The following is a 12,853-nucleotide window of genomic DNA, read 5'->3' on the forward strand; positions in this document are numbered from 1 at the left end:
ACCCAAGCCCAATTTCCTCTAATTAAGTGTGTGACAGAAAGCATGAACAGCAGTTTGAAACATTTAGACATTTAAAACGGGAGCTAGATATCATCAAAAGCAGCATTTTGGCAAAATATCATGTTCAGGATAACTTGTCAGGACCAATTACAGCATCGAATATGTGCTCGTAAAACATTTGTGCAGCATCTTGTATCAGTCGGTATGAAGTCTCTATAGAGGTTTTATAAAGCTGTTAGGAAATGGAGCTGAAGTGTCAGTGTGCTGTCGTCTGTTGTTTGCCTGGCTCTTCGGCCTCGTTTGTTTGTGTGCCATCATTAGTCATCCTTGCTCAGTTCAAACGGAGCTCTGAATAGCCCCCCCCCCCCCCCCCCCCGCAAGATAGACAGCGCAGGACCAAGAGAAATCCTGTCTGGCCCAGTGCCGATGCAGAGTGATGTCATCCACACAAACACCCACACACACATACACACACAGCAAATGTGCACTCACGAGGCGCCGTGGGACATCTACTCCTGCAAACACTCGTGTATTTATATATGGGTGTGTGTGTGTGTGGATGAACATGTGCAGCTAAATCATCATATATACAAGTACATCAGATTCAGTAGTATGTTTCTCTCTCTCTCTCCCTCTCTCTCTCTCTCTCTCTCTCTCTCTCTCTGTCTCTGTCTCTCTCTCTCTCTCTCTCTCTCTCTCTCTCTCTCTCTCTCTCTCTCTCTCTCTCTCTCTCTCCCTTATTATTAAATAAGATTAAATGAATCATTTATGAACATTTGGGAGCTACAGAGGCAAGGGGCGAATAGAACATGAAGCACACCTGTGCATTTTGCCGGCGGCACGTTGCGTAACAGCAGTATGTTTCCTTGCACTAACGGAATTACATTAGTAACAGCACTGTATGCCCCCCCCCCCCCCCTCCTGTAGTAACACACAGCCTCTCCCCGTTCTGTCAGCAGGCGCCTTATCGTACATGGCATGCTGTCTGTAGAAAGAAACGCCCAGACTCTCTCATTTACTCACTCCACTGCACGCTGCTGCACACACACCTGAGACACCCAGGAAGGTGACGGGTTAGAGAAGTAAATAAAGCTGGATAAATTGCTCTCTGGAGAGGCGAGTGGATCATGTGCTCTGCATGATCTAACTGTTACTTCTGATTTTGGACGAATGGTGATGTAAAATAGATAAGTATATCAGTCATCCTTATACAATATTCTGACAGCTAGAAGTCATGCACCTTATCGCCAAAATCCATTACTTTTATATATATTATTTATTTTTTCAGAATGACAGCTGAAAGCATGGTGGTGAGAAAACTTTGCACGCTTTCATTGTCTGATACTGCTTGTCACAGATTGATGATATATTGTGCATTTTCCTCACACCAGTCTCCGGTGCACCAGTGCATACTTCAGGTGATACAGTGTGTGAAACGAAGGTCAGCACACAGTTAACTAGGATGCAACAGGCTGCATTAAAATGTGACAACTGTAATAATCATTTTCCCACCTGCGATCCCCGTTAAGATTGCTCACACAGCCACCTGGTGAAGCCCAGTCGTTCTCACCTTTAGAAATCAAGGCCCTGCTCAGTGTAATTTTGAACAGTGAGAGGGAATTTGGTGCAGAAACTCTTGTTGAATGATTATTTTTGAAAATATGAGAATGAAATGATGAGAGGCATGATTCCTCTACATTTAGGCAAAATCAGAAACAAACACCGTAGCAATCTGCAGTACTAGAATAGAGCACTGAGATGTTTTTTAAATCAAAAGTGTCATTCAAGATATCATGCTTACTTAGTTTACATTATTCCTTTGGACTATCTGCCAACTGATCATGTGACAAAAATCAAAACAAAGAACCATAACTTGCACAGCAAAGCCAGTAATCATTTACTTTTTAGAACATAATCATCACCATTGTATGTCTTAGTGTACTACAGTTCAGAGTTTCACATAGTTTTAAGCATGTATTAATTGACATATTTTACTACGACACCACACACACACTGTACTTAGAATTACATCTTGAATGATCGTAGTTATTGTCCATCTCTGACCATCCATCCATATTCTATACAGGTCCATCTATCCTGCAGCAAACTCGCAGACCATGTTTAATCCCAACTTAAAACTTTTACAGTGTTGCCTTTAATTAAACTTTTATCTCTACCCTGCTGTAATTATTATAACATAATATACAATTAAGATATTAAAACAATCTGATTTCTTATTTACAGTTTGAGTGATACAGCATCTTAATTATGCTTTTATCTGTATTATTCTTTTAATCAAGTTGTAAACCACCTTGAATTGTCATTGCGAGCTATGTACTTGAATTAAAATTGCCTACCATATCAGATCTGTGAAGAAAAAAACAAAAAAACTTGCCAACTTAAATAAAACAATAGCAACAAACTTTCTATCAGTACTTCAAATTAGAAAGTGGGAAAGTTGCTGGGTCAAGTGTTATGATTTTCACCACTTGTGATGCTGACGCCACTGATATTGTTTCACCCTCATGCATGAAATCGGATCAGTGAAGCTTTCGGTGCCGTAATCACGAGCCTACTTTAAACCTGAACAGCTTCTTTGCAGTGATTAGTGAAGAAGTGGCTTGCATTAATGGAAGGTGATGAGGGAGAGAAGCTTGTGTCATAGACTACTAATTTCCAGTCGCAGACCCGCTGCTCAAACCTTTCACATCCTCCGTCCTGATGTTTTATCTCTTTATCTCTTCTCTGCAGGTATGATTTAGACTGCAAGAGCGACAACCTCTCTAAACACGTGAGTATCTCCTTCACCTCAGCTGTTCAACAATCAGTCGTGCATTCATGCAATATTATAGCAAATGTTTACCCTTCCAATACAATAGCGGCTTGATTTGAATCTGAATGTCAGAGGTAAGAGTGGCATAACGAGAACAAAGCAATCTTGTTGGCATTTAAGCCCTCCAAAGAAAAGATTCAGGATTATTCTGACTTGTACCAAACACATTCACAAGAGTTTTAAACCACAGCTTCTGTCTCTGGGAGATGTTTCCGTCCTCCTTGCTTTTTGTATTTGCTAGCAGTGGTAGTACGTGACAATCAGGTATGAAAGGTGAGACTCAGAATCATAAACAATTACAGTACAGTTCAGATTCTATATTTAGAGGTGTGGAGGTGTAGTGGTTGGCTTAAAACAAATGCTAACAACACTAGAAGAGCCTTTTTCTAAAATAAGACACAACTTTGCAAACAGACTGACAAATCTCACCATTAATAGAGTGGACCACGTTGTTCCTTATTGAAGGAGTGCGTTCGGATACTCGGCCTTCTCTGTCTGAGCATCACACTACTGAAACACTCTACCCATAATACACATAAGAACCTGTTCAACCCTCTCTCTGTTAAAAAAAAAAGCTCTAAAACAGTGGCTCAAACACCACAGGAGCTGCAGTCATTACTAAAACTACAGTTACATACTCTGTTGTGGACAGTGCTTTTACTCACTGTTTGTATTAATGATGTGTTATTTATAGTTCATAATGACTCGCCTCTGGGCTAACTCTGACACATTTACATTGCAGTGTGAACTAAAATGTTGATTGATGTGTACTGTCCCTGCCAAATACATCTTAAAATAAATAAATAATAAGGTCCAACTTACCATTTCTGAAGCTTTCCACCACATCTTGTGACCTTCCTCAGTGATCTCTGTCAGGGACAGAGTTGATCAGTTTGGAAATGGAATGTTTTGGTCATAATACAGATTATGACATCAAGCCAATGGAACACTTCTTATCAGATGACCAAAAAATTCCAAACTTAGGTCAGGTGATAACAACTAAAGCATCTCCATGGCAACTGAGAATGTCCATCTGCTAAGGGAGGTGACAAGCTTATGAACTAGTTTTATCAAGTTATCATTATCATTATGAAGTAGCATTCACACAATGATTAACCCTAACATATTGTCCAGGGCCTAATTCGACACAATTTGATATTTGAGAGAAAAAACACCTTTAAAACTTTTCTTTTAGCCAGAAATGTGATGACTTATCCAAATGTCACCCAGAATAAATATAAGATAGGAAATATTTTAACTTTTAAAACATTTCTGTGCAGCTGATACACATTTTTTGGCCCATATTCATTCAAAAATACAGTTCATTCACATTTTATATAATTCATTGGAGGCCTAGTGTGATTGTAAATTTTTCTCCATCAACAAAAATGGAAAAAAACTAAAGACCTAAACTAAACCTCTCTCTGCTCTCTGAAAGCGTAATTACCAATTTATTAATGACTGATGAGGTGTTCGTGAATAATTTGTAGTTCACAAATTATGTACAGATACTAATTATGAGGGGATACTGTGAAATGCCAGACAATTAACAATATGCAAGGGTCAATATATGACAATTTAGATAGTGGATATTGCCCATTACAATTTCCCAGAGCTTAAAGTCTTCAGATTGCTTCTTTTGGGTCACCAACAGTTCACAACCCAAATATATTCATTTTACAATTATATGAAACAGTTGGTTTCAGATTATATCAGGTTTGTCAGGTTTGATCTCTTCCCCTTTTCCTCATGAAACTGCGGGTTAATAAATTTTAAACATCAGAGGGAACACAGGCGAGCTTTGTGCCGCGCCCTTTTTTGGTCAAGCTCTACTTCCATCTTGCTTTAAAACCTGTAACTTCAGATTTCACTGCCCCACAGCCCCCATCCTTCATATCCAATTCCAACAGAAGCTCCAGCAGCCTCCTGCTCCAGTTCTGTCTATAACCCGAGCCTCCATCTCCATCCCCCGTCTCCACCCCCAGCCCCTTCCTGTTACTCCACCTAATCCTCATTGCCAACTGCAGGCGGAGTTCTTTTCCTCAGCTCCAACCCCAGCGTGCCCCCGGGCTTCCTCTGAGAGCGCTTAGCAATGTGAGCACAGCGACTCACTCTCAGCATGAAGGCTGAGGACGCTTGGATGCGTCCTGTCGTCGCTGTGGATGTGTGGGATTGGTGATCTGGCACGCAGTGATGGCTCCATTGTCCGGGCACAGTCCATCTCCAGTCGCCTAGCTATAAATAACAGAAATTGAGGAGAGGGGGGGGTGATTGCACACAAGTACAGTATCTCTCTTGGCAGCTTCAGCGCCAGCGTTTGAGGATGCCTCCCTCCCATCACAGCAGATGTTTCCCCGTGCCATATGGTGTGCATACCTTGTGCAGATATGGCTGCAGGGGAAGAGATGCAGAGACATCGCATACAGTAAAATCCAATTAAGATCTGGGTATCCTGTTTTCTATTAGATGAAATGGATGTTGCTTTTTCATCCTGACAGATGCTCGTCACGGACGTGTGCACAACTCTTCCCTTTCAATTTTACTTCGGTTTATTTTTTACATCCTGCTTAAGCAGTAATCTCATTTTCAAGTCATTATTCATTATCATAAATGTGATGATTAGCAAGTGGATCCAGACAGATAAATGGTTTCTTTGTTTGCAGGCAGTAATTAAGTTCACTGGCTGTGTTCCCCAATTACTGAATGAAAGCGTTCAGAATATTACTGCAAACTTTTATTCCTTTTATTCTTTTCACACTTAGTTATGCTGGAAACTCAGTCCTCTGATACCAGCAGCCTTTTTAAATGTAGCATTTGTAGGTTGAAAGATGTGTGACTGAAAAAGAGGAAGGTGACTCCACCAAGACTAAAATGGTGATTCCCAACCTGGAGGTCCTCTCCAAGGAGAACTGAAGATAAATCTGCTGATTTTGCAGCATTTGGAAAGGAAAGAACAATATCTAAGCAATTATGGTCATTATTGACAAATCCGTCTCCCTATGATTTTATGTCCAATCCCAACATTCAGTGTCTTTATGTTGCGAGTAGAAAATTGAGGGACTTCTGGATTGATGTGATGCACAGATGCTCAGACTTTCATGCAAAGTTAGCATCTCGTTACAGACCTGTAATTAAAGTTTGTTTTTATTGACTGTCACTACAATTCTTTCCTAAATTTAACCATATGTTTTACATGATTGCCACCTCCTAACCATACATTAACTATAGTTTATTTGCCATAACGACGATGTAGTTGCTATGCAAAGGTATTGCAGGAAATTAGATTTTTTTACAAAGTTGTCACTGAACATAATTTACAGTTTTGCAGCGTTGTCCATATTAGTTGTTCTTGTCTGGTGATGGGGTTGAACAGTGGCAGGGTTCGGGTTAGGACATGGACATGATGATGTTGTATAAAGTGCTGATGAGGGGGTGCAGTTCTTGAGGAATAACTATCACTCTGTGTTCACAGCTGTGATCTTTTTTACTTGGAGATACCCTTCTGACCTTTGTTTCCCCTGTGGCGCCACTAAGCTAGTTAATCTGGGCGCCTCAGCCTCTAGTCTTACATTTCTGAGGCGTAGTAGGCGCTAGGCTGGGGCTGCTAGCTAGCAGCACACTAAGAAAGGCCAGAGCATTTTTGTCTTTTTTTTTTTTTTTTTTCTTTTTGAGACTTCGGCTGGAGGAGAAATTTGCCCAGTACCGGCAAAGATCTTTGGAGCAGCTTTCTGCCCGCCGGACTCAACATGGCTCATCTGTCAAGCACTTTTACGCACATGCACACACACATGTACTCTTACTCATGCACACATGCATACACAATCTGGTAGGGGAGGCGGCGGTATCACTGCATGCTCTTGTTGCTGCCTAAAGGCTTCCCCTCCCCAAATTGACTCTCTTATGGTCACCCTACAGTAATCAACAAGGACACGGGTCCCTATACGCTCTGGGTTTGGGTGTTAATGTGACATGGAAAATAGAAAGGAACCCATTCAATGCATTAAAAATGTGAAATTTGATTTTGCTTAATTTGTTACACATCCATTAAATGTTTCCTGGAAAGAGAACTGAGACTGAAACACCTTTCAGCCTGAGTACATACAGTTTCAAACAAAAATTTCCTTTTTAAAAAATTGACCAGCCTCTTTCCTCTTTTCATATTTCTCTACTGACCTGAACAACAACCAATCACTTCACTGTCAGTGGGAGGAAATAACATTTTATAGTAATGAGCTCACTTTCAAAAAATGTACTGGATTATTTGACAATTTCATTATTATATTCATATTTTGTCTTTATTTATTCATTTGCCATCATTTTTAAATTAGAGCTGCAAAGAGTAGTCAGTTAGCTAATTGATTAGTGGATCAATAGAAAATTAATTGCCAAATATTTTCATAATAAAATCAGTTTTGAATAATTTTTCAGGAATAAATTACCAACATTTTCTTGTTTTGGATTCTTAAATATGAATATTTTCTTGTTTCTTTGACCTTCTATGGTAGTAAAATTTATATTTTTAGACTGTGAACTGTTGGTCAGCATAAAACAACATTTGAGGATACAAGCAGTTTTGAACACTTTGGCTCTTTATATTGGGAAACTTTCTTTACACAGCTATTGTCATGTAATCTGATTAATAGAAGAAAGGAAATGGCAGAATATAGACGTGGCTCTAGCATGGCGTAGTATGATAAATATGAATGTTTTTCTTTTCAACTCACATCCCTCAACCTGTATTATGTGTTTACTTGTTTTTCACACATGCAGGACTTCCTGGGCCAGGCGTTCTGTACACTGGGCGAGATAGTCGGCTCCCTGAGAAGCCGCTTAGAAAAACCTTTGATGTAAGTAGCACACGTTAACATGCACACACATGCACTAAACAAACAAACACACCTACACAATATGTCTTCTGCTATTTTTATGTGACACTTCTGATATAAAGCGAAGGGGCAAAAGGTTTATGTTTCATTGCTTTAATCAAGGAATCACAAAAGAAGAAAAAGGAGGCTCATGTTTAGATTTTAGATTCTGTATTATTCAGTCGAATGAATTGAAAATCAGCATTTGATTTTAGGATCGCTTCAGTTTTTTTTTTTTTTTTTTAAGTGAAGCGAAGCAGGGGCATGAAAATGAGCCAAGATGCTGATGAAAGCGTACGCTGTCTCCGTCAGCCAAATGAGATGAATAGTTAAACAGCAACGGGCCTAATGACAGTCTGTAAACATTTTCAGATGGTTAACAGCAAGTAGTGAAAAGGGACAGTTCACCCAAAGGCAGAATGTCAGTGCTGAGCTCCCAGCTCATTTTTTTGAAGAAGCCTAAATTGAACTGAAGCCTCATCTGAAGCCTGAAGATATAATCAGAGACATTTTCATATGAATAAATGTCTGATTTTTGCTCTCTATTGCTGATTGGTGTAACAAAATAGTGATTAAACCTAAAGCCAATTCATGAAGGATTGTACAGATGCTACTCAGTGGGTGGTTGATGATGGCTTTGAGACTTCCCCCCCCCTCTATATCATCTCGTATGTCAACTGATCATCTTAAAACTGGTGTGTGTTTGGCATAAACAGAAGAAGAAGAAGAACTGAGCTGTTTGTGTGATAGCTAATATGACTGAAGTGAGAAAGAAAAAGCATCGCACACAGAAATGGAAATGTTATCAACACAATTACAGAATAAAATTGACACCTCTCATCTCTCGTTTTTGAAGTTGAGTGTCGATTAGCAGTTTCTGAGAACTGAGAAATGTCAAGTACAGAAAGTTTTCATCAAGAGCTCTTTTACGGACTTATTCACAGCGGAAACACATTCATCTCATATTCTCAGTTGTGTTTAACAGTTCTCTGATCAGACACTGTAGGTTTTGCACAGATGCTTTTTGTTAAGACAGAATTCAGTCAAATTTAAATGGGTTAAATCCATATCGAGAGAATATATTAGAGGATGATGGCAAAAATGTCTAAGTGGTGTAACCATAAAAACTTTGTACCATATAATTAAACTTGCTTAAAAACAGTAAATTCTCAATAAAACACCATATCAACTAGTTTGGCATGATCTTACATTATAACTTTTTATATAAAATTATGGTAATGGAATACAATTGTTCTAAATATTACATTTGATCTGGGGAATCATGTACATCAGGAACCATTTAATTTTTTTAATGAAGTAATTATTTGTATAAGTCCACTTAAATACACTGTAGGTATATAAAATATTTAATATTAATGGTTCTTTTGTGGTTACACCATTTGACATTTTCAGGAGCATTCAGTCTTACTTTTGGTTAAAAAAATGGTGCAAATATCATTTCAAAATGACATAAAACCAACAAAAATATAAAATGTACATCTTAACAAACCTGATGCAGCTTTTAAAACTATTTTTAAAGATATTTTTGAATTGCTCATCTTGCTATACCTTATTTGTCACTGACCCACAAACATGCAATGAAGTAAAAAGTGCAAAATGAATTTACTGTAATCTGCATCTATATACAGAATGGACAAACTAATTTAACTACTGTAACTTTTTCCACTTAGCCACTGCATGTGTCTTGGACAGATTGCAAAGCTGTATTATATCAAAAAAAGCTGAAATGAAACCAAGAAGCATTAGAGTTGCATTAAAATCCTTGTGGTCAAATCCCCTCTGCAGGCCGAGACTCGTTATCGCCAGATGTTGAAAAGGTGTAAACACATTTCTGACTTCACGGCACACATATTAAATCTTTACCGCCCCCGTTAGAGCGTTTATCTGATTCCTGATTAGTTCAACCATGAAATCATCTGTGTGGATGAGAGAGCAGCTTGAGTCAGAAAGCTGTAAAAGATGATAAAAAGTCATTTCTCTTCTGGTGCTGGCAGTTACAAGAAAGCTTCAGGTGCATTACCACCACCACTATGGACTATAAAAGGACCAACTGATTTCCATGCAGCCTGTAGATGCATGTAGACCCAATAAAAAGTGTAATGTGGCTATTGAAGATGCACATAAGTAGCTGAGCATGAATGCAAATGTATTACCTCACTTGAAGACTGACTTTCAGTATCATATAAACATCATGAATTATAAAGGGCTTAAAACTTGAAAGTCTCACCTCATTGGACACCTTTACTTTCGAGGCTTTTAAAAAATATCTTTGATATTTTCTAATGCTGCCAGGCTGTGTGTTGTCGTGCGTCTAATCTATGGTTCTCTCTTGTAAAAGACATCTTGATTTTAAAGAGATAACCTGTTAAAATAAAGGTGTGAATAGCCAAATAATGCAGGGGTTTATCTTTCTAGTAGGAGAAATAGAGAGGTTTTTGTTTTATTGCAACAATAAAGTAGGTTACATTGTCTCATATTATTTCAGCTCCCCTGTAACCCTCCTCTAATGCACAGAAGCATCTTCTTGGGCTCTCTGAAGAGAACAATTTGTTGTTGCTTTTGTTTTTTCTCCTGAGACAGCCATCAGTAGTCTGACCCTCGGCTCATCCCCTGTCCTCCTGTGTGTGTGTGTGTGTGTGTGTGTGTGTGTGTGTGTGTGTGTGTGTGTGTGTGTGTGTGTGTGTGTGTGTGTGTGTGTGTGTGTGTGTGTGTGTGTGTGTGTGTGTGTGTGTGTGTGTGTGTGTGTGTGTTAGAAAGATAGAGAGATCGAGTGAGAGCGAAGTAAGTGACTGTACTGGCGTCTACACTCATGACTCTTTCTGTTTCAGTCAATGTGTGTGTGTGTGTGTGTATGAGGTTGTTTGTGTGGCAGAATCAATGAGCGTTTGCTGCTGAATGGGTCCGTTGAAGAATGACACACAAGAAATGTGATGTAAGAATGCGTTTCTGTTTCCTAGTTATGTAATCACCTTTGCCTGCAGTCATTCACTGTGTTTCAGATCTCTGTGTGTATGTGTGTGTGTGTGTGTGTGTGTGTATATGTGTGTGTGTGTGTGTGTGTGTGTGTGTGTGTGTGTGTTTATATGTATGTGTATGTGTGTGTATGTGTATGTGTCTCTGTGTGTGTGTGTGTGTGTGTGTGTGTGTGTGTGTGTGTGTGTGTGTGTGTGTGTGTGTGTGTGTGTGTGTGTGTGTGTGTGTGTGTGTGTGTGTGTGCATACCTACAAGTTTTATACTTTCCATTATTAGATGTTTCGATGCTATTTTGATCCACTAATGTTTGTATTTTCCTGACTGTACGTGTGTGTTTCTGCTCTGCTCACTCCTCCCAGTGAAGCACAAATAATATCAAAAACAAAAACAATCTTAAGTCAAAAGTATCACACTTGTGCTCAGTACAGCGGAGGCGGATCTGACACATAGAGAGCAAGAAAGACGACTGAGATAACAATCTGCTCCAAAAACCTACAATAATTTAATTGTGTGATCATGTCGCCTGCTGCGTATAATGTGTAAATTACTATTTCACAGCACAGTTTGTGTCACACTGTGTCTTTTTCCTGTTTTTAGGTTCTTTATAGCGGATTTGTGTCCAGGTGCAAATTAAAGAACTTTTAATTGGTGTTTTTTTCTACTGTGAGATAAAGCTTGTGAGGTTTTCTCATGAACTACTGTACCTGAATGCATTTGAAGCCAAAGCACATAAATAGTTTTCTATCTGTTCAAATAGACTCTCACATCACAGATTTAGATACAACAATGATATTGGACAGATTATGAAAAAATGTCAATGATGTTTTTAGCCATGATAGCAGCGAGGCTCTAGGGATAGTAATGCCAGTTTGTTGGCTGGTCTTCCACATTGATTTAGACTTAAATATCCCAACAACTATTGATTTATGACCACAGTAAATGTGATACCTGCTAAACATGTTGTCATTGTCATAGTGAGCATGATAACATGCCGATATAAGCATTTATCTCAAAGTATGGCTGTGCCTAAGTGCAGCCTCACAGAGCTGCTAGCAAGGCTGAACACTCTTTATGTTGTTCCACAATATTTGGCAACCACAGTATGATTAATATATTGTTAATGTTGAGGAAAGATGATGGTTAGTGTAAATGAGAGTCATCCAATATGGAAGCAATCCTGGAGATACCAGGCTGTTATTTTTCCTACTGTCAATAAATCTCACATGCAGAGTCAAACTGACTGACTTATAAAATATTAACAAGTAATTTTGGTATATCAAAAGCCTTATATATCATTTTCCTCTGTGCCATAGACCTCCTTTGTAGGCCAAATACTATTAAAAACATGTCAGTAACCCACACAGTTGCACTGGGCGACATGTTTTTTCACTTCAAAGAGTGTTAGGCATGCTAAAAAGAATAACAGCGATCTCATTTTCAGTCTCTGGAGAGTAGTTCTGTGTACAGCAGACGACACTGAGCATGTGTGAGAATGCATGTTTAGTTTACAGAGCTCTGCTAGCTGGTTGTGCTACATATCACAACCTCTTGACTTTACACCACCTTGTACATTGTAAATCGTCTGCCATACTCTTTACAGTATTAATGTTAAAATAACCCAGTTTGAATATGGTGCAGCTTTGTTGAAGACAAATACACAAGACATTGATTATTAGCACAAACTATCACCGTCCAAAAACACCTTTATCCTCATTTACTCGATTAGAAACCAGTGTTTATCAGACCTCATGCTCACAAAACATATGGAGACTCAAAATGTCCTTTTTTGAAATCTACCTGAACCTTTTCATGACAAAAACAGTGTAAAGTTGTCATACCGGGTGCTATGATCTTCAAATGTGAGACATTATAAACAGCCCTGTACTGCTGATTGACTGAAATTTTAACTTTTAATTTTAGATGAACAATGTGTTTCCATTTTTACTGACTTCAAAGACCTTTAGCCCTGTTTCTGTATCACCCAGAGTGTTTCTGACACTTTCACAAGAAGCATGTGGAGGTTTTCCTTTCTGGAAAGACTGTATTTATACATGTTGTCGCTGTGGTTCAGAGGCTACAGGCATTTTTAATTTGGGTCATTTCAGTTTTTGCTCCAAAAATAAGGACAGAGTTGAAGAGGTTAGAAAACATTGTCCTGATG

At 38.8% G+C, this 12,853-nt stretch overlaps 1 protein-coding gene across 1 annotated transcript in view; it reads left to right on the forward strand.

Moving 5' to 3' along the window:
* The window catches only part of LOC133981608 (copine-8-like), a 70,250-nt gene that overhangs the window by 31,473 nt on the left and 25,924 nt on the right, over positions 1 to 12,853 (forward strand). Inside the window, exons 6-7 of the mRNA XM_062420384.1 lie at positions 2,752 to 2,791; positions 7,604 to 7,680. Of these exons, the coding sequence (XP_062276368.1) occupies positions 2,752 to 2,791; positions 7,604 to 7,680 (117 nt within the window). The remainder of the gene's footprint in view (positions 1 to 2,751; positions 2,792 to 7,603; positions 7,681 to 12,853) is intronic.

The sequence above is a fragment of the Scomber scombrus genome, chromosome 6 (genome assembly GCF_963691925.1).
Source record: "Scomber scombrus chromosome 6, fScoSco1.1, whole genome shotgun sequence".
Lineage (NCBI taxonomy): Eukaryota > Metazoa > Chordata > Actinopteri > Scombriformes > Scombridae > Scomber > Scomber scombrus.